Source organism: Bolinopsis microptera, chromosome 4, assembly GCF_026151205.1.
Source record: "Bolinopsis microptera isolate Bmic1 chromosome 4, MBARI_Bmic_1.0, whole genome shotgun sequence".
NCBI classification, from domain to species: Eukaryota; Metazoa; Ctenophora; class Tentaculata; order Lobata; family Bolinopsidae; genus Bolinopsis; species Bolinopsis microptera.
Window position 1 is genome coordinate 7,046,308 of NC_087075.1, and position 21,629 is coordinate 7,067,936.

General features: G+C 38.3%; 1 protein-coding gene across 1 annotated transcript; it reads left to right on the plus strand.

The window, feature by feature from the left end:
- The first annotated feature begins 274 nt into the window (after nucleotides 1-274).
- LOC134814500 (uncharacterized) lies at nucleotides 275-19,918 on the plus strand. Its single transcript, XM_063822643.1, has 3 exons — nucleotides 275-366; nucleotides 1,062-1,172; nucleotides 19,718-19,918. The coding sequence occupies exons 1-3, from the start codon at nucleotides 279-281 to the stop codon at nucleotides 19,843-19,845; spliced, it is 327 nt and encodes a 108-aa protein (XP_063678713.1). The 5' UTR covers nucleotides 275-278; the 3' UTR covers nucleotides 19,846-19,918.
- Nucleotides 19,919-21,629: the final 1,711 nt, after the last annotated feature.

Consider the following 21,629-nt stretch of genomic DNA (forward strand, 5'->3'; position numbering starts at 1 on the left):
ACACAGAAAAAACACATCGCAAGACAAAAATATCGCAAAAATCACATCCTAAGACAAAAACATCACAAAAAACACATTCCAAGACAAAAACATCACAAAAAACACATTCCAAGACTAAAACATCAGTTGTTGTTCCTGTCCAGAAATACCACCATGACAAGGCTACAAAAACACGACAACTAAAAACGTATCTGAAAAAGAAGACTGACGCAGAAAAACAAAAGCATGATGCCGAGCGTAAAGTAGTTCAAGCGTATCTTTTGTTCAGGTTGTACGAGATGGTTCGGGGGTATCTTAACAGTGAACACTCCTGCCAGAAACACTTTGTTGAGGTTAAAGTTGGGACTGATTCTCCGGCTTTTGGAGGTGAGGCTTTTTATCAGTATCAATAATAATCTTACGCCATAATTTTCTTTCAGCTTGACTTTTTGGACTTTTTTCATGTTGATCATCCTAAAACCTTAATTAGACTCACTAATTGTAGAGTTTCTACTTTTTATCATGTATACCGAGCGAGTTGCTTTTATCAAGAGTTACTAAATGTCATTAAACTAAATGTATTATTATATGTTGAGGCTTGGGCTACTTATCAGCTAGCTTGATGCAAAGTGTTGTATTGTTGTACTACCCTCGTTTCCTGTGTATATATAATCTCAGTGAGTTCCCAGTGTGGTTTGTCAGATTTGGTACTCCTTTTTTTCCTGTGCCCTTTATTTACAAATAGCTGGCTGAGTACCCGGCTAGCTACATGATATCATCACGTGATTTATATATGCATCACTATAACAGACGTATAACTAATCACTATCTTTGTATAATACTCTTTCCGCATAATATTAGAATTACACATTTACTGGAATGTTGTTCGGTTTGCCCACGGTATGTAATGGAGCCCCCCCCCCCCCCCCCCCCCCCCCCCCCTTTTTTCCACGTTTAACTGGATATCAACTGTTTAATTGGGAGACCGGGCAACTGCTACCCCGAACGCCTCCAACAAAAAGTAAATCCTTGCTGCACTCGGAGCGTATAGTTTTCTCGGTTACGTTTAAATAATATTTCAGGTGCGCTGGTGGACTCCCCCCGTGTGTTTCTCTCTGATTTCTCTATCTCTGGGTTCGACGATACAATGAGTCGGTTGGAGTTGTATGGTTGTAAGCAGCTTCCTCAAAAAGGTTTGTTTAAATTGTTGGGTCTGTTTTAACGAAAAAGTAACCAAGTAATTTCAGATTTTTTAAAAAGGGAAAAAGTAATTTCAGATATTCTAAGGAACCTGAATAGTAAATAATATGTTTTTTTTTGCTAATTGCAGATAATTGACGCAATTGTAAAATCTTTATAATATATTATGACGTAATGGTTGTGTTAGGCACCCAGGGATGGTGCTCAGTATCTGATACTACACTAATTCTAGGGTGCAAAGACTATCGGCTGGATTTTAGGATTATTCAGCTAAGATACTATTGCGACATATAATTATCTTCTTCAAAAAGCAATTTTTAGATGGTTAGATACAGTTTTCATTTGATCTGTTGGTTTGAAAGGTTGTAGTAAGAAACCAGTAAAACTCAAACAGTTGTCAGTTAAGTTAGATAGTCAAGATTTGAAGATTTGTCCTCCCTGACATGTTCTCATACTGCCCCCGGCCCCCTTAATCTGATTCTACCAGAACTATCTAATTTTCTGCATTTATCCAATCGGGATATCTGCAACTCCAGAGAGTATAAGTAGAGGCATATTAAGAGGCAGTGAAACTAGCGGGACTCACACCCCATGGCAATTGGCAACATATTATTGTCTCTCCTACCATCTGCTTATTGTCTTTCCTACCATCTATTATTTGTTATATCGCAGTGTTGAAAGTATTAAAAGTATATAATATATTACATGATAATATTATATAATATTGATCAGGTGACTGAATTCTCTGTGTGTAATGAGGCCTCGTGACTCGGACCCTTCTCATAGAATAACGTGTGCTGCCGTGTTATTACTCGCTGTACTGTGTAGTGTAGTGTACGTCTGTAACGTTAGTCATTATTTGACACTTCACAATGTTAGTGTTTAATTGACAGCATGTTGTGTGGTGGACACTTGTGCGGTTTTTGTTTGTTGGGATGTTTTAGTTTTTACATTTTTTCTGTTTTATGATTTGAACTTCGATAATATGGTCTAGTTTGCCTGTTATTCGATACCTATTTTTTCGTTAGTTATAATTAAGTCTCATTATTAAATTTCGCTGGAATAATCGCTCATATTACTAATTACTATGTATCGCTCATTTCCATATCAATGCTTAACTTCGGTGGCGGATTTGGGCAATCATACTGATCATGATCCAACACCAGAGAGATCCTGTCATCCAATCAGTGACGATTATTTGTATATATTGGTCAGGCAACGGAGCAACGGGTTATTAGGTAACTCTATTTTAGTTACATGCGAGATTTTTGGAGCAATCTTGTTAGCATGAGTCATGACTTTGTATCCAATAAACTTCTTCTCTATCAAAATATGCAATATAGTTATATCTTTAAATATAACCCACCCTATGAACCTATGAAGTACTCCTTTATCAAAATATCCAATCAAGTTATTGTGCTACTGTACCTCTTGAGACTAGCCGCAATACCGACCCAGTATCCATCATGACCTTGTGCTTGCTTCAATGTTGAATGTAGATGGGTATGTCTTGGCGAATTTAGCCGAAAATAATCTTTCGGTTTTCGAAGTCCACACCTACCCTTTGAATTTCGATATATACGATTTTCGACTCGAGGGTCCCCCCCCCTCCCTCCTTGTAATGCGATGAATATTTAGGACCTTTCTAGTTACCAGTCCAATAGCCCATAATTTGTGCGTATTTTCATTGTTTGCTTGGCAAAAATCCATTTTTAGCCATATTTCCGAAAATAGGCATTTTAAGGTATATGTTGCTTCATAAGGTGTATTATAGTATTAGGTACACTTTGGTGTTTCGGAATAGTTTCTACGACCACGAGATAATAACCATCGAAAAATCGCTTTTAACATGAAAAGCTAACGAGATGGCCTTTTAGAACGGCGCGGTTGGTCTCCGACTAGTTAAGTTTGAAAGAATGCAAACAAAAAATCTCTAATTTAAATAAAATTTTACAATAATTGAAAAATATAAGAGAATCTCTCATCACTTTATAACATTTCTGTCGTTTAAGGTACGCCTTTCATCTTTCGTTTGAGTCATGGGAACCATGATCATGTTATATCAAATAATTAAATGTTTATAAAAAACGGTATTCTTCATAATTAGATGAAATCAATGATCAGTTAATAATAATTAATTGTCTCATTGCTAGAATATCGCACATATCTATTAGAAAAATCAATAATAATTATAGTGATGACCAGTCATCTGTATTTTAAAATTTTGTACTTAAAAAAGGCCAACACATCAATTTTCACTAGTTTTCATCATTCTATGTTTCATATTTCACGAATTAATTCGTCTGTCGACACATTTCAAGTGTTTAACTTGTTTGAAAAAGATTAAATCTATATTGTCAATTATTAAAACAGTTCATCTTTACCAATGCCACCTTTGATCAATGCCACCTTTTCTTCGTCCTCGTCAGGCTTATCTTTGACGTAAAGTCTCATCCCAATACAGATAAGTATAGCTATGAGAGCGAATCCAGCTAAAATCTCTGCTGACTCTGAAAATATAATATGATAGAGAAATCTATAACATTTTAATAATATTATACACTGTTTAGGGTATTATTTCAACTTTTATTAAAGTTGTGCAAAGAAAACCTTTGTTTTGAATGTTTAAAATTTAAATGTTAATCATACTTTTATTCACATTTTGTAAATTATACAGCTATACAGGGTGGGCCAAAAGTCAGTGTGCAAACGTTGGGTCTTATACCTCCGCCGTGTTTTATATTTGAGAGCTGTTGCTTTGCAGATGGCATACTGTACTTACTGGTTCGAGGATTCCGTCGTCAAAATTTGAAAATTCGAATATTTTAGACCACGCCCATTCAATATTAAAACACCTATATTGTTTTCTCTGAACATGCTAAACGCCTAATTTTTTCAGAGACGGTAGATTATCAAATGTTGCATATGATCTGAAAACATGAGGCAAAACGGATTAGAAATGACGAAGTTATCAAGCATTTTGTGTATCTCGTTAACAAAATTGACTGGGTGATTATGTCACATAATATGTGACACCGTGACACGACACCTTAATTGGGCACCCTTAACAATTCCCATAATGTTTAACGGGGTAGTTAACGGGGTCACCTTATCACGTGATTAGGTAAACCAATCACCTGATCACACGTAATGAATAAACTCGTTATGCTTCATATCTCGGTCATCTGAGAAGCTACAGTTCTAATTTTTTCAGGACAAACGTAATTCGAATGGCCAAACACAATTCAATATAATTTAGCTTGATCCGACTATCCAAACTATCAAATAAATGTGAAAATGAACCTCCATTTGAAAAAAATGAACGCGAATATTTTTCGAGTTGACAAATTCCTCGAACCAGTGGTGGTACTAAGTCATACCAGAAGAAAGTATTTCAATTGGGCACTCAGTGACTGAGCTATTAAGGCCAACGTTTGCACACTGACTTTTGGCCCACCCTGTAGTTTTGTTCACATTGACGCACATTCCTTGTGTTGTTAGTTAATCATGACGTAATCGTAAAAAAATACCTCATTTCAATTCATTTTAATTTTCATTTTATAAATTTTCAACATACCTGAGTAAGTAAAGTAGTCCATTAGTGTCCCGGCGATGAAAGATCCTGCATAATACATGGAGCAGTATCCTATAATCCATATCGATGTTATCCTTGTTGCCATTTTCGGGGTTAACAACCCATTTTTCTGCAGCTAAAAGAATGAATTATTTGTATGTACTATGTTGTGATGTATTTAATTCTATTTTTAGATAGCTAGCCCCCATGTTTTGATAGAGGTCGGGCGGCACAGAGCCTAAATACACTACTTACTTCTGAGTTATTTATGTTAAGGTGGTGACAATTTGAAAATGTCCGAACCCTATTAAGCACATACCTGGATGTCGTAGAGGGCTCTAAGGGTAGCAATAGTAATAATGGGGTCCCCGAAACCAGCTATGAAGACTCCAGGATATGCCAGTATTGGACTGAGATCATACAAAGCAGGTAAAGATTGTGGAGGGAAAGTTACCAGAAGTCCAGTAAAGATACACGTGGCACCAATCCCCATCACAGTCAAGGGGTTTAGAATCTTTTTCTGGAGAATAACGCCTACACTAACGCTCCCAGTCGCCATTCCAACTGAGACTAGAGTCAGAACTGTTCCGCCGTAAGAAATAGGCTTGTTGAACTCTTCCTTCAGAAAGGGGGTTACTGTGACCTGAAGAATACGTCAATGTTGCCTAAAAGGATTTTGGAACGGAGGGGGTGAGAGATGTAGTTTAAATATATAATAAGAAGACGAGATCATTAATAATTGTTATATAATATTATGTCTGCATAAATGTTTGCGAAAATAAACAATCCGTACTTGAATTACTCCATAGTTTGCATTAATGAGCATTGTAGCTATCATTGGAATTATCAATAACTTTGTGAGCTTATTTTTCTTCGATCCTGTTTTTAACATCGTTTGATCATCATCCGATATGTCATCTTGAGTGGACAAGTATGTTCTTGTTGTAGGAATGAAGAAAAAGCAACTTGTTGTTGCAAGAAGTGCCATGACCGCAGTGAATCCGTAGGCTGCTGTGTATCCCATTTTGTCATAGATGATACAGCCAACAGCTTCAGCCACCCCATGCCCACTAAAGTAACCCATATTCACGAGCCCGTTTACCATGTCAAAATCTTCGGGGAAGTTTGCATGGATGAAATCGACCGGTACAAGAGCGCCTGCATATGTCATAAGTCCCTGACATATCCTTAACACAAATGAGATGGCTATAACAACAGTTGTATCGGGAATACTGTAAGCAAAGCCAGTGAGAAGCGAAGCAATTCCCCATCCTGACATGCATAGTAGTAGGATGGACCTGCTGCTCCATTTTCTCATCAGCTTTTCCGTTCCCTGGGAGAAAACACTAAACAGAAAACCGAGGAACACACTTGATTCGAGCAAACCGTATATCTTTCCGGGGACATTTCTCCTCGAAAAAGCATCTGCTAGGAAACCATACCGAATAGAGGCACAAATACTCGAGGCATGGGCAAAGAAGATGACAGCAAAAATGGTCAGCCACTTTCGCTTTGCACCTGAAATCTTCATTTCGAGGACCTCTGAGCTAGGGAAAGGTTGTAAGTTCCGGAGTAGTTTTAATTGTAGTAAAATCAATTAGTTACAAAGTTAGAATTTCCCTAACGGGGAAATTGGAAGATTTAGTTACGTCACTATTATACAGCCTATAAACAGCCACGATAAGACTTCTATACAGCCACCATACGACCACTATGTGGCCTATAAAGGGCCTCTTCACGGCCACGATACGGCTGCGATACGGCCAGGATACGGCCTCTATTAAACTGCCACTATTGGACCACTTATTTTCATATCTTGAACAATAATCTCAGAATGTGTGTTTTCTGTGTGTGTGTAATCTCGCTCGCTCTCTGCCATTACTGCATAATATTATGTAGCGTTGGTACAAATATCATAATTACGTGCTGTCATGGATACTTTAAATTATTAGGGGAGGGAGCGCTTTAAGTAAAGTTTATGAACTGATAGCAATTCACCTTTCAAAATTTGCTCCTTCATAAAAATAATTATCGATTTTTGCATTCCACACATTATTTTCAACTCACCCTGTAACGGTCTGTTTGAAGTGTAGAGAGAGTTCATACTTTCATACGACAATGTAATGCATGTTTTCAAATATGCGGGTGTGGTGCGGAGTTGATAAGGGTGAATTTCTATTGATTATTGTTGAAGATACTATTGTTAAAGATACTATTAGATACGTGAGGGCACTCCGAATAGAATTGCTCACCTAATAGGGGTTTTGGCTCGGTGGGTAAATACTCCTATCCTTTTTAACTGCAGCAGTGAAATTCCGGCCGAAGGCCGGGTTACACTAGTAATATTATAAATTCGGACAATCTTTCATTAATTTAGTACTCATTCATACATAATTTTGTTTAGGAGACATTTGATTGAAGACATTACATTTTAAATTTGATTCACGAAAACACTAAACTTCAAACTTTATGGAGACAAAAGAGGTGATAATGTGCCTAATAACCATAGTACAACTTACATATTATTATATAATATGCCTTAAATTGCTTATTTTCGGAAATATGGCCGAAAAAGGGTTCTTGGCTTGACGCAGTTCATAATTACCGTGATTTTTGGCATTTCTGCCTAAGATGGTCGTAGAAACTAAAAAAACTGAAACTAAAAAACTGAAAAACGGATTTTTGTCGAGCGAAAAATGAAAATACTCACTAATGGGCTAAGACTAGACTCGTGACTTGGGCCCGAGATCCGATCCTTGTCCCCTAGTGTCCGAAAAGTAAGAGATCGACCACGTAAGGCAGATTTTGGTCATTTAGACCCGCTCTAAAATCCACTTGTGGACAAATTTCAAGACTTGCTATTTTATTAACCCCTTGATCCGACTATGGAAATTCTAGGATTACAGTTGTAATTTTCTAGTATGAGTGCCACAGATAAGATATCGAGGCAGCTCACCAGCAACCACTGGATTAAACAAAAACAATGAGTATTATGAGGACAGACTGGGAGTCATCTCAGATGCCAGTCTGAGGTGGGAAGTTTCAAAAACAAATAACAGTAGCGCACTATATATTACACATCTCGCGGCATATAACACATCTCGAGGCAGCTGTAATAACAAAACAGCTATCCAACAACCACGTGCTAAAAAATAACAACGAGGGAATGAATTTCACATATTATTGTTATGTACGATGTGCTGTAGAATAGAAAACGGCTATAATACGGCAACCGGCTTGACTGGTCTTTACGGGGCGCTCCCTGGTCAAAGGCTAGGGCGACAGTAGTTGTTACAAACAAACTACTTCTAAACAATCTATGTAAGCGGCTCCCGGTAAACGAGGAGTAAGGAACGATATATCTGTTTGAAACGAGATATGCGCTGATAAATAAGTGACATCTCCCGATGAACGAGGAAATAACACTAAGAGCTAAAATGGACCTGTATCAAACAAGGTCTAAAACCTACTGGCTGATCCCGATAAACAGGGAGTTAACAAATAAACGTAACTGTCTAAAACAAGCTACGGGTGTATCTGTCTAAAACAAGATAAGATCTTGATATTAAACTCCCGGTAAACGAGGAGTTAACAGTGAAGAAGTCTGTAACTCGCGACGGTAGTGGCTGTACGAAGCACTGACAGTGAACTCCGGTGATTCCCAATGTGATGGCTCAGTCTGTTTATAAACAAGAAAGGTGGAAGGCTGACGGAGTCCGTATTTAAACAAGACTTAGACTTAGTGTGTTGTACCAAATAAAACGCTCTCGTAACGATATAAAACAAATAATTCGAGAAGAGCACTTCTCATCGGTTATGTAATCCGGAAAATGTGTTGCTGTTAATAGATAAGCAGCGTTATCCTCAATCCTCATGCCATCCTCACGTGAACTATCTAGCTATTGGGCCCGAGATCCGATTCTTGTCTCCTAGTGTCCGAAAAGTAAGAGATCGACCACGTAAGGCAGATTTTGGTCATTTAGACCCGCTCTAAAATCCACTTGTGGACAAATTTCAAGACTTGCTATTTTATTAACCCCGTGATCCGACTATGGAAATTGAGACTCAGAGACTTGCCCTCAACTGGTTATCTAAACCTGGTATGTTACCTCAGTGCCCTCGGTCGAATCTCGAACCCTGCTATTCAGCCAAGTAATCTTAATCTGAGGTTCTAGGATTACAGTTCTAATTTTCTAGTTTGAGTGCCACAGATAAGATCTCGAGGCAGCTGTAATAACAAAACAGCTAACCAGCAACCACTGGATTAAACAAAACAATGAATAGACAAATCCAGGAACTTTTCTTACAAAAGTGCAATATTTCAAAATAACGAGATGGCCTTTTAGAACGGTTGGTTTCCGACTAGTTTGAAAGAATACAAACAAAAAATCTCTAATTTAAATAAAATTTTACAAAAATTGAAAAATAGAAGAGAATCTCTCATCACTTTATAACCTTTCTATCGTTTAAGGTACGCCTTTCATCTTTCGTTTGAGTCATGGAAACCATGATCATGTTATATCAAATAATTAAATGTTTATAAAAAATGGTATTCTTCATAATTAGATGAAATCAATGATCAGTTAATAATAATTAATTGTCTCATTACTAGAATATCGCACATATATAATAGAAAAATCAATAATAATAATAGAGATGACCAGTCATCTGTATTTTAAAATTTTGTATTTAAAAAAGGCCAACACATCAATTTTCACTAGTTTTCATCATTCTATGTTTCATATTTCACGAATTAATTCGTCTGTCGACACATTTCAAGTGTTTCACTTGTTTGAAAAAGATTAAATCTATATTGTCAATTATTAAAACAGTTCATCTTTACCACCTTCATTGTTTGATCAATGCCACCTTTTCTTCGTCCTCTTCGTCCTCCTCTGTCTTATCTTTGACGTAAAGTCTCATCCCAATACAGATAAGTATAGCTATGAGAGCGAATCCAGCTAAAATCTCTGCTGACTCTGAAAATATAATATGATAAAGAAATCTAGGGTATTATTTTGAACAACTTTTATTAAAGTTGTGCAAAGAAAACCTTTGTTTTGAATGTTTAAAATGTAAATTATACTTTTATTCACATTTTGTAAATTATAGTTTTGTTCACATTGACGCACATTCCTTGAACTCTTGTGTTTTTGGTTAATCATGACGTAATCGTAAGAAAATACCTTATTTCAATTCATTTTAATTTTCATTTCATAAATGTTCAACATACCTGAGTAAGAAAAGTAATCCATTAGTATCCCGGCGATGAAAGATCCACCATAATACATGGAGCAGTATCCCATAATCCATATCGAGGTTATCCTTGTTACCATTTTCGGGGTTAACAACCCCTTTTTCTGCATCTAAAAGAATGAATTATTTTGTATGTACTATGTGTCTATGTTGTGATATATTTAATTCTATTTTTAGATAGCTTGACCCCATGCTTTGATTTAGAATTCGGGCGGCAAAGAGCCTAGATACACTTCTTACTTCTTAGTTATAGTTCTTTATGTTAAGGTGGTGACAATTTGAAAATGTCCAAACTCTAAAGCACATACCTGGATGTCGTAGAGGGCTCTAAGGGTAGCTATAGTCATAATTGGGTCTCCTAAACCAGCTATGAAGACTCCAGGATATGCCAGTATTGGACTGAGTTCATACAAAGCAGGTAAAGATCATTGTTAGGCATGTAGACAAATTTCCAGTTATCGCAAGAGTTGTCTCACTTGTTCAGAACATATTTGTCTACATCCCTCATCATGGAAAAGTTTTTAAGCCCTCAGCGCTTGGACATCACCCTAACAGATAAAGGTGACGAAGTTGCAGATACCTACCTGCACTGGAAACAGACTCTAGACAATTTTATTACTATTCTTGGTGAAAAAGCTAACACCGAAGAGACACAATATATGGTGCTTTGCAATTATGTGAGCCCCTCAATATATACAACTATCAAGGGTGAAACAAAGTTTTCGGAGGCAGTTAAGATCTTGAATGGTTTGTTTGTTAAAACAAAGAATACTAACTTTGCGAGATTTTGTTTATCTACACGGAGTCAAACTGAAGCTGAATCAGTTGATCAATTCGTCTTGGCGTTGCGGACACTGGCGAAACAGTGTAATTTTACCGAAGTATCCGCTGCTGTTCATGGGGAAGAGAGCATTAGAACAGCTCTTATCAGTGGGCTAAGGGACAAGCAAATTCGGCAGCGCCTGATGGAGGACACTAAAAGTTTAGATGATACCATCACTCTGGCTTGTACTCTGGAGCAATCAATCTCAAACAATGAAAAGTATAACGGTTCTAATCTAAATGGTATTGTTAAGGGAAACGATTCTGGACTGGATTCAAATGATCATGCGGTTGTAGCTGCCACTCACGGCAATTCAGTTAGTCCTAATATAAAGTGTGGATATTGTGGTAAGGAGTACCATGTTCGAACAGCGTGTCCTGCTAATAATACTACTTGTAAAACTTGCGGTAAGCGCGGACATTGGGCACGAGTATGTCGATCAGCGACGGGTCTTGGGAAGACCGCACCTAATGATTACTTCTCTAAGAAGAACTCTGCAAACAACGTTTATACTCCAGTCAACAACGCCTACAACGTCCCGTCCGATCAGCCCCAGCAATCATCCCCATTCTCTTATCTTTGTGCTATGTCTCCATCGACACCTTCAACGCTGTCCCAGACAACCGTCAACGCAAAGGTAAATAATCATATCGCTTACATTTTGATTGACACTGGTAGCTCAGAGAGTTTTGTTGACTTGGGTTTTGCTAGGCGAAATGGCATAACGATAGGCCCTGGTACGAACAAAATAACTTTAGCTTCGGAATCAATGTCAACAAACACTCAGGGGTCCTGTGTAGTAGATATTGTGATTGAAGGCCACTCCTATTCAGAGTGTAAATTATCAGTTATGGACAAACTATGTTGCGACGCAATCGTGGGTTTGGATTTACTCCGAAGTCATATGAATCTTGTGGTTAATTTCGGAGGAAATAGAGATCCCTTGGTGATAGATGAAGCTGGTAGGAACTGTGCACAGCTTTCAATGTCGAACCTTGAGCCCATACCTCTATTCTCCACATTAATGGAAGGCACCAATCCAATCGCTTGTAGATCCAGAAAGTACTCTGATGCAGAGAGAGCATTTATAGCAAAATCGGTTAAAGAGTTATTGGAACAGGGCACTATTAGGCCAAGTAATAGTCCTTGGAGAGCACAGGTCCTCGTTACAGGTTTAGATTCGGCAAGGCCCCGAATGGTGGTAGACTACTCTCGAACGATCAACAAATTCACACACTTGGATGCGTATCCTCTGCCAAACCTTGATACTATGGCCTCGCAGATAGCTAAGTACAGGATCTATAGCACATTCGATCTTAAGTCTGCCTACCATCAAATCCCGATTCTCGAAGGAGAAAAGCCACTCACAGCCTTTGAAGCAGCTGGGAAACTATTTGAATTTAATGGCATTCCCTTTGGAGTCACTAATGGTGGGCCTGTTTTTCAACGTAATATGGACATACTTGTGGAGGAAAATAAGTTAGATAGTGTTTTTCCTTATCTGGACAATATAACTGTTGGGGGCTATGATCAAGAAGATCACGACAAAAACGTCAAGGGGTTATTGTCGACTATTAAGAAGTTGGGACTAACGTTGAATCATGATAAGACTATAAGTTCAGTTGAAACTATCAACATTTTGGGCTATCAAATTTCTCACGGCACTATCCGTCCTGATCCTGAGCGCATGCAGCCGTTGAGGGACTTGCCGGTACCACATGATGCTGACTCACTAAAAAGGGCCATGGGCTTATTCTCTTATTATGCTAAATGGGTGCCAAAATTCTCGGACTTGGTACGACCTTTGATAGAACCGGAATTCCCCCTACAGAAAGAGGCAATCACGGCATTTAATAATCTGAAAACGTGTATAGAGGGTTCCTGTGTAGTCTGCCCTAACACTAATGAGCAGATGGTGCTAGAGTCTGACGCATCTGATTTTGCAGTCTCGGCCAGTTTGAATCAAGGAGGAAAACCGGTGGCATTCTTTTCTCGAACATTGAAGCCCCATGAAAGGAAACATCATGCAGTGGAGAAGGAGGCTTGTGCTATTGTGGAGGCATGTCGTGCGTGGCGGCATTACTTAGTTAGCCGGCACTTTAAATTACTTACGGATCAGCAGGCTGTTTCGTACATATATGATAAAAAGAATCACGGAAAGACAAAAAACAGCAAGATAGACCGATGGCGTATTGAACTCAGCTGTCTAGACTTTGACATAGAGTACAGACCAGGCCCGCTTAATGTCACAGCGGACTGCTTGTCAAGAGCATTTAGTGCTGCTACATATCATACAGGTCCTTCCCTCTCTCGGATTCACGAAGAACTATGTCACCCCGGGGTCACTAGAATGTATCACTTCGTTAGGAGTAAGAATCTTACCTATTCTCTAGCGGAGGTAAAAGAGACCATCGCGAAATGTGTGGTGTGTTCTAAGATTAAACCACGTTTCTGTAAGTCCGAGAACTCTCCAGTGATTAAGGCAACACAACCTTTTGAACGATTGAGCATTGATTTTAAGGGACCCTTACCAAGTGGTACAGGGAACAGGTTCATATTAACTGTAGTTGACGAGTACTCTAGGTTCCCATTTGCCATTCCGTGCCGTGATCAAGAGTCAAGGACAGTGATTAAGGCGCTCATGAATTTATTTTCATTGTTTGGTACTCCGGGTATGGTTCACTCGGATAATGGACCATCACTCGTCTCTCACGAATTCAGATCATTCCTAATTGAGAACAACATTGGATTCTCAAATAGCAGCCGATATAATCCCAGAGGAAATGGTCAAGTTGAAAGGTATAACGCTGTTATTTGGAAAGGAGTTGAACTGGCGCTGGCTAGTAAGAAACTAGCACCATGTCACTGGGAACAGGTCCTCCCTCAAGTTCTCCATTCTATCCGCACCTTATTATGTACCTCAACTAATCAAACACCTCATGAGCGACTATTTAGTTATGTTAGGAGATCTGCAACAGGTAATTCTCTACCTTCTTGGCTTATTGGAGCATCCAAGGTTCTCCTTAAGAAACACGTGAGGTCGAATAAGTACGATGATTTGTGCGAAGAGGTGGATATTGTCTCACTTCAGCCTGAATCTGCTAAAGTTAGGTTTGCCTCCGGAAGGGAGGCCTCGGTATCGATTCGGGATATTGCTCCTCTGGCAGGTCAAGTTGAGATTGACCCTGGACAAAATTCTGTTGTTGATTGCGGTGAAGTACAGACTATTGATAGGGAATTAACCGCAGGACCTGTTGTAATCGGACAAGATAGTGGCTCTGTTCCTACTAAGAATATGGGTAACCCTGCTGTTCCGCCGTCGGATGTTGTGGTATCGGACTTTACCCCTGCATTACGTAGGTCACAGAGGACTAATAAGGGAGTACCTCCTCCGCGGTTTGAGGCAGGTTGAAACTTTATTGACTTGCTGTTTAATGAATGAGATATTTTCTGGAATTGTGATTTTTATGGTATTAACCGGATTTATAACTTGGTAGATTTGAGATTTTACAAATTCATGTCGAATCGTGTTTTACAAATTCATGTTTTATGAGTGCCGTTTAGAACAACACATGTTTATGAAAGATGTAATTTTATACGAACCGATTATTTGGTTTTTTTGAGTATGTGACTTTTGAGAAGTTTTATCAATGTTTTTTGAGAAGTTTGAATCAATGTTTTAAATGTATCCTTATCTGCGCATTGAAATGGCGCTAATTAGTATAAAAAGCACGATTTTTCAGCTGACGCGCGCATTTGCGCGTTTCCATTTGTTAAATTTTTAAATTTTATTTGATTTTTACGGGGGGTGTATGTTATAATTTATTTATTAACCATTTATCATTGTTAGGCATGTAGACAAATTTCCAGTTATCGCAAGAGTTGTCTCACTTGTTCAGAACAGGAAAGTTACCAGAAGTCCAGTGAAGATACACGTGGCACCAATCCCCATCGCAGTAAAGGGGTTTAGAATCTTTTTCTGGAGAATTACGCCTACACTAACGCTCCCAGTCGCCATTCCAACTGAGACTAGAGTTAGAACTGTTCCGCCGTAAGAAATAGACTTGTTAAACTCTTCCTTCAGAAAGGGGGTTACTGTGACCTGAAGAATACGTCAATGTTGCCCAAAAGGATCTTGGAACGGAGGGGGTGAGAGATTTAGTTTAAATATATAATTAGAAGACGTGATCATTAATTATTATTAAATACAACATTATGTCTGCATTAATGTTTGCGAAAATGAAAAATCCGTACTTGAATTACTCCATAGTTTGCATTAATGAGCATTGTAGCTATCATTGGAATTATTAATAACTTTGTGAGCTTATTTTTCTTCGATCCTGTTTTTAACATCGTTTGATCATCATCCGATATGTCATCTTGAGTGGACAAGTATGTTCTTGTTGTAGGAATGAAGAAAAAGGAACTTGTTGCTGCAAGAAGTGCAACGACCGCAGTGAATCCGTAAGCTGCCGTGTATCCCATTTTGTCATAGATGATACAGCCAACAGCTTCAGCCACCCCATGCCCACTAAAGTAACCCATATTCACGAGCCCGTTTACCATGTCAAACTCTTCGGGGAAGTTTGCATTGATGAAATCGATCGGTACAAGAGTGCTTGTATATGCCAAAACTCCCTGACATATCCTTAACACAAATGAGATGGCTATAACAACAGTTGTATCGGAAATACTGTAAGCAAAGCCAGTGAGAAGCGAAACAATTGCCCATCCTAACATGCATAGTAGTAGGATGGACCTGCTGCTCCATTTTCTCATCAGCTTTTCCGTTCCCTGGGAGAAAACCATAAACCCAAAACCGAGGAACAGACTTGTTCCGACCAAACCGTATATCTTTCCAGGGATATTTCTTCTCGAAAAAGCATCTGCTAGGAAACCATACCGAATAGAGGAACAAACACTCGAGGCATGGGCATAGAAGATGACAGCAAAAATGGTCAGCCACTTTCGTTTTGCACCTGAAATCTTCATTTCGAGGACCTCTGAGCTAAGGAAAGGTTTTAAGTTCCGGAGTATTTTTAATTGTAGCAAAATCAATTAGTTACAAAGTTAGACTTTCCCAAACGGGGAAATTGGAAGATTAAGTTACGTCACTATTATACAGTCTATAAACAGCCACGATAAGACCTATATAATACAGCCACCATACGACCACTATGTGGCCTATAAACGGCCACGAAATGGCCAGGATACGGTCTCTATTAAACTGCCACTATTGGACCACTTATATTCATATATAATATTATAAATTCGGACATTCTTTCATTTATCTAGTACTCATTCATACATAATTTTGTTTTTGGAGACATTTGATTAAGGACATTACAATTTAAATTTGATTCACGAAAACACTAAACTTCAAACTTTATGGAGACAAAAGAGGTGATAATGTGCCTAATTATCATAGTACAACTTACATATTATTATATTATAATATAATATTATTGGCATTTCCGCCTAGGAAAGTCGTAGAAACTAAAAAACTGAAACTAAAAAACTGAAACGGATTTTTGTCGAGCGAAAAATGAAATTACTCGCTAATGGGCTATTGGGCTAAGACAAGACTCATAAGCAACATATTATGATGATGAAAATCTAAAATATTATGGCTACAATGAGCATTTTGATAACAATATTGGTTCTTTTGCGATAGTCAAAACGCGACAACTAGCGCTGGATGGCGACTATCCAGCGCGTTTTGACTATCGCGTTTTGACTATCGCAAAAGAACCACAATGTACCATGTAATATATGTATATATATTATATATAATAATATTAAAACTGTTATATGTATCTACTTAAGTACTTAACAACCTTCTCATCATTAATAGATAAGCAGCGTTACCGTCAATCCGCATGCTATCCTCAGGGGAACTATCTAGCTATTGGGCCCGAGATCCGACCCTTGTTCCCTAGTGTCCGAAAAGTAAGAGATCGACCACGTAAGGCAGATTTTGGTCATTTAGACCCGCTCTAAAATCTACTTGTGGACAAATTTCAAGACTTGTTATTAAATTAACCCCGTGATCTGACTATGGAAATTGAGACTCAGAGACTTGCCCTCAACTGGTTATCTAAACCTGGTATGTGACCTCAGTGCCCTCGGTCGAATCTCTAACCCTGCTATTCAGCCAAGTAATCTTAATCTGAGGTTTTAGGATTACACTTCTAATGTTCTAGTATTAGTGCCACAGATAAGATCTCGAGGCAGCTGTAATAAAAAGGGCTAACCAGCGACCACTGGATTAAACAAAATAATGAGTATTATGAGGACAGACTGGGAGTCACCTCAGACGCCAGTCTGAGGTGGGAAGTTCCAAAAACAAATAACAGTAGCGCACTATATATTACACATCTCGCGGCATATAACACATCTCGAGGCAGCTGTAATAACAAAACAGCTATCCAACAACCACGTGCTAAAAAAAACAACGAGGGAATGAATTTCACGTATTATTATAATATTATATGATGTCACGTATAATTATACGATGGGATAAACTATGCAACTGCAAAAAAATAACACGCGGTCATCCTGAAGTGGGAACCAAGTGGTTGTTGATAACGTAATAAAAATGTTGTTTTTTTCCCTCTAGAATAATAACAAATTTGAAAATATTTTTAAATTCCACTCAATTTCACTCTGATAATGTTAAATTTAGAAATTGACCGGATATCCTACTTAAGTAAGTAGTTTAGAAGGTGATTGGCCGCACATATCAATCAGAAATGTCATTAATTTCCAGGAAAAATTCTCGAGGGCTAGGTCCTGAAAAATAAATTTCGACGATCAGTGTGACATGAACTGTGGAGAAAAATTGTTTCAAGGAAAACCTTTAAAATTTGTGACTTAGAAAATGTTCTCCCCGCTTTCGAACTCGTATTGCCTGCCCTCCGATCGCATTACAAAGGGGGAGCCTCGACTCCAAGATCGTTTATCGAGGGTGAGGTGTGGACCTCGAAATCGAGATAGAAAACATGATAACTTAATAAATTTCGGAAAAAATTTTACTGGATTGTTTTTAGTTTGGAAAGAAAAACGATTTGTACCAAATTTAAGATATTTGAAAAACAAATTTTGGGGGAGGGCCAGGGACCCTTGTGTTCAAAAAATTGTTCAAACTAAAAATTGTCTTCTCTCTGCATATAACTCATGTTCCAATACTTGGTGTGGATTTTTGCTCTCACTTCTTCGGATACTTTGTCCTTACACTTTAAACGGCAAGAGCATGGTTTAAGAATTGGTTTCTGAGTCTCAATGCCATTATTTCGTCCACTTGCGTCATATAATGGCATACCTTGGCCTTCAGAAGATGTGATCTCATCTGTTACATTCCCAGATCTTTCTTGTAATCGTAGTTCGTACACCATCTAATTCTTCATTAATGTCACTTCCAGTTTGAGCAAGCAAACTTTCGTTATTGATAGTGTAAATAGACGTGTGGATATATGCGAATATGTAATCTAAAAACTGATAAACTGTATTCCGCACATAGCATGAAATTGTGCTGTATATGAGTGGTGATTTCGCTCTGAAAATCAGGGACAGTAGCTCAATAGGTAGAGCAAGGCACGCGATATGTCGAGGTTCTGGGATCATTCCCCAGTTGTCCCCAGTTTTTCAGAGTTTATCATCATCTATTATAGACAGCATGAGAGTTATAGGCCCTGCCATCTCGATGAAATAATGTTGTTGAATGGTTGTTGAATGAGCTGGTAACTTCAGGTGTGTCAACTCATTGATATTTGGGTTTATTATTAACCTGATAAAGCAATGTCTGATGATATTGATAAAAACGAAATACGACAGTGCGGACACGTACAGCAAACCAGTTATTATAAACCTGCTTGAAGCAGGTAAGATTCCGGAAAAAATCTAACCTGAAGTGGATTATTGTGATACCCTCTCTTCATCCAGTAATTTGCGTCTAGTTACCAGAGTGCTCTGTTGAGTTCTCAGTGAAAGGCTCAACGATTGGGAAAGTCATTGAGACAATTATAGAGGGACGCAGTCTTTATATATCATGAGCAAGCAGTTACAGTTTCTCTGGGACCACAGAATAGATTTAAAGAGCTTCTAAAAGAGGGACTTGGGATACAGAATATAGTTCCGCTATGTTAGCAGCAGCACCAATGCAACATTGATTATTGGTGATTCAAACACCCGGCAGATGGTATACTGTAAATACTCATTTTATATTATGGTTGGTGGGCTAGACAGTGAAACACGCAAATGTAGTGTATACTTCGTTAAATTACATCATTAGCTACAAAGGAATTAAGTTGGTTAGTTTTATTAGTACTAAATATACATAGATCTAAAATGCCTCAAACAATCGAGAATCAAATAACCTAAATAAAATACACAAGGTAAATGGAGATGAACTACACAAAAATATAGCTTCCAAAATGAAGCTTCAAAAAAGAAGAATTAAAAACTAAGAACCTTATCTTTCAACTTTGCATCTATTTAAACCCAAGCAATTAGTTCTATACTTCTCAATATACCTAAATTCCTCTCTATTTAATCCCCTGGGGTTACATTCTTTCAAAATGGCAAATTTATAGTTGTCAATAGTAAAAATGTCACTGTGATGTTCATAGGCATGAATCGAAAGGGCTGATTTATTACGATCCTCTACTTTAAAACAGGCTCTGTGTCCATTGACACGTTTATGAAAGTTTTGCATTGTTTGCCCGAAATAAGTGTCTTCTACAACTATCTCATAACCTTCTTCCTTTATAAGATTACAAAGCTTACATTGGGCCGAAATACTCATTCGGGGATTTCGTTGCCAAAATTTGAAAATTCGATTTTGAAGTTTTGAGGGGCCACACCCAATCAACATTACCTATAACCAGGTACACTGACCGACAAGACCGATCCGACTGCACCGTGTGGTCCGGGACCTTACACCCTCTTGTGGGCGTGGTACAACGGACAATCACCTGTTAAACTTCCGGGGGATATAGCCGTTCTTGCAGGGTAAGCACTGTTGGTATAATTATATTATTAAGATTTGTAAGTAAGATTTTGTAATTCTTATTACATTACTTTCAGAACTTCTAAGTTTGACCCATATCTATATTCTCTGAAATTTTTGTAAAATTCTGACACGAATTACGTTAGTTATTTAAGGGTTGCGTGTGGGTAGTTACTTTTGGGCCACCCTGTATATTATATTATTTAAATTTGTAAGCTATCAATTGACTCTTCAAACTTATCGCTTTTTCAGTACACAGTATTCTCAGTACACAAATGAAGTTTGTTCAGATCTAGGCAGTAAGGCACCACAATTAGGACGGATTCCTCCTTATTTATTACATGTCTTTAGTCCTAAGAATTAATATACATTATACAATATACATTATACAATATGCATGTTATAATATACAAGAGGAACAACACTTAAGAGCTTTAGGAAGCGAGAATGATTAGGAATAACTACCGAAATGTACATAATGTATTCCTTTTATTATTCAACTTATTAATACGACATAACCGACCTTAACTCTATAAAGATTTAAGCTTAAGAAATTTCAAGGACCTCTTAAGGATTTCGTAATATAGTTTGCCTTGCGGTCCACCGAGTAATGACAGTTGACTGACAATTTGACACTTCTGGGTTTAATACGGGTCAGGAGGTTCCAACTAACATATTCAACATGTTGATTTCAAACGTAATGATTTTAAATTCGATTGGCACTCATGGGTCACCTCGCATATCAATTCAATAACGAATAACCAATTCTATGTATGTCAATATATATAATTCACTTGCACTACTTACATATCTATCCAGGTTTGAGACAGACGTGCATTTTCTTGTGGCTCGACTGGTGAAATTCTCGATGACCAAGACAAACCGACCCATAGTCTTAGAACACAAAATCGTTAAAATCCACTTCACCGACTGCCGTAAACCAAAAAAGTACCGACACTCAAACTACAGATTTGTCAGAACCATTACCCGACCACGACCGACATTACACCAGAGACTACACGTTGACATCTCATGTAAAAACGAGAAATCAAGCTTTATTGTATATGGGTTTGTTGGTGAAATGGGAATGCACGGGAAACATATAACAGTGTGGGCTGACAACCATAAAGTGAGCATCATCCCGACTATCAACAACACGATAAACCAGACCGCCACAACCTCTAAGATAGAACTAGGTTCACTAAGAGTTTCCTACAAGATCCACCTCCTGCCCGCTCCTATCCGTATTCGGCCGGGAGAAATACTAAAAGCACGGTGTGAGTACCATGATAGTGGTAGGTACAGCGCTAATGTTAACATTCCCTACCGGAACCCACGTGAGGAGCTGTGTAAGGTAACGCTGATGACAATGGTGCAGCACAGTTCAACTATCGGCCCTGAAACCTGTTCTACGCCGGCTGATTTCGGGACCGAGAGTGTGACCCTGAGGTTCCCCAAACTTGGTATAGTTGAGTTCTTACAGGCGAACCCTTTTGCTGTTATGGCAGGGTTTGGTGTTCTGTTGGTGGTGGGGTTGCTGGTGATTAAATGTAGGAGTAGGGCGGTGGGAGAGAGTGAGCAGGGTGCAGGGAGAAGGGCTCACGAGTTTGAGGGATTGCTGAGGGATTATGATGAATTTGAAAGCAACTTGAAAATGAAGTAAGTTGAAGTTGTATGTTAGGTGATTAATGATTATGAATTTACCATGTAACAGCGTTTAAAACCTTGAAGGTTTTGTCGTGAAAAGCACAACGATACAGAGGTGCAGTTTTTAATGATTCGTTTTTTGT

Bases quoted from the DNA above. Each gene is read 5' to 3' on its own strand.
- LOC134814500 (XM_063822643.1), top strand. From the start codon at position 279: ATGGTTCGGGGGTATCTTAACAGTGAACACTCCTGCCAGAAACACTTT. The intron at 367-1,061 runs GTGAGGCTTTTT...ATAATATTTCAG, and splicing joins TGATTCTCCGGCTTTTGGAG to GTGCGCTGGTGGACTCCCCC. The intron at 1,173-19,717 runs GTTTGTTTAAAT...ACCTATAACCAG, and splicing joins TAAGCAGCTTCCTCAAAAAG to GTACACTGACCGACAAGACC.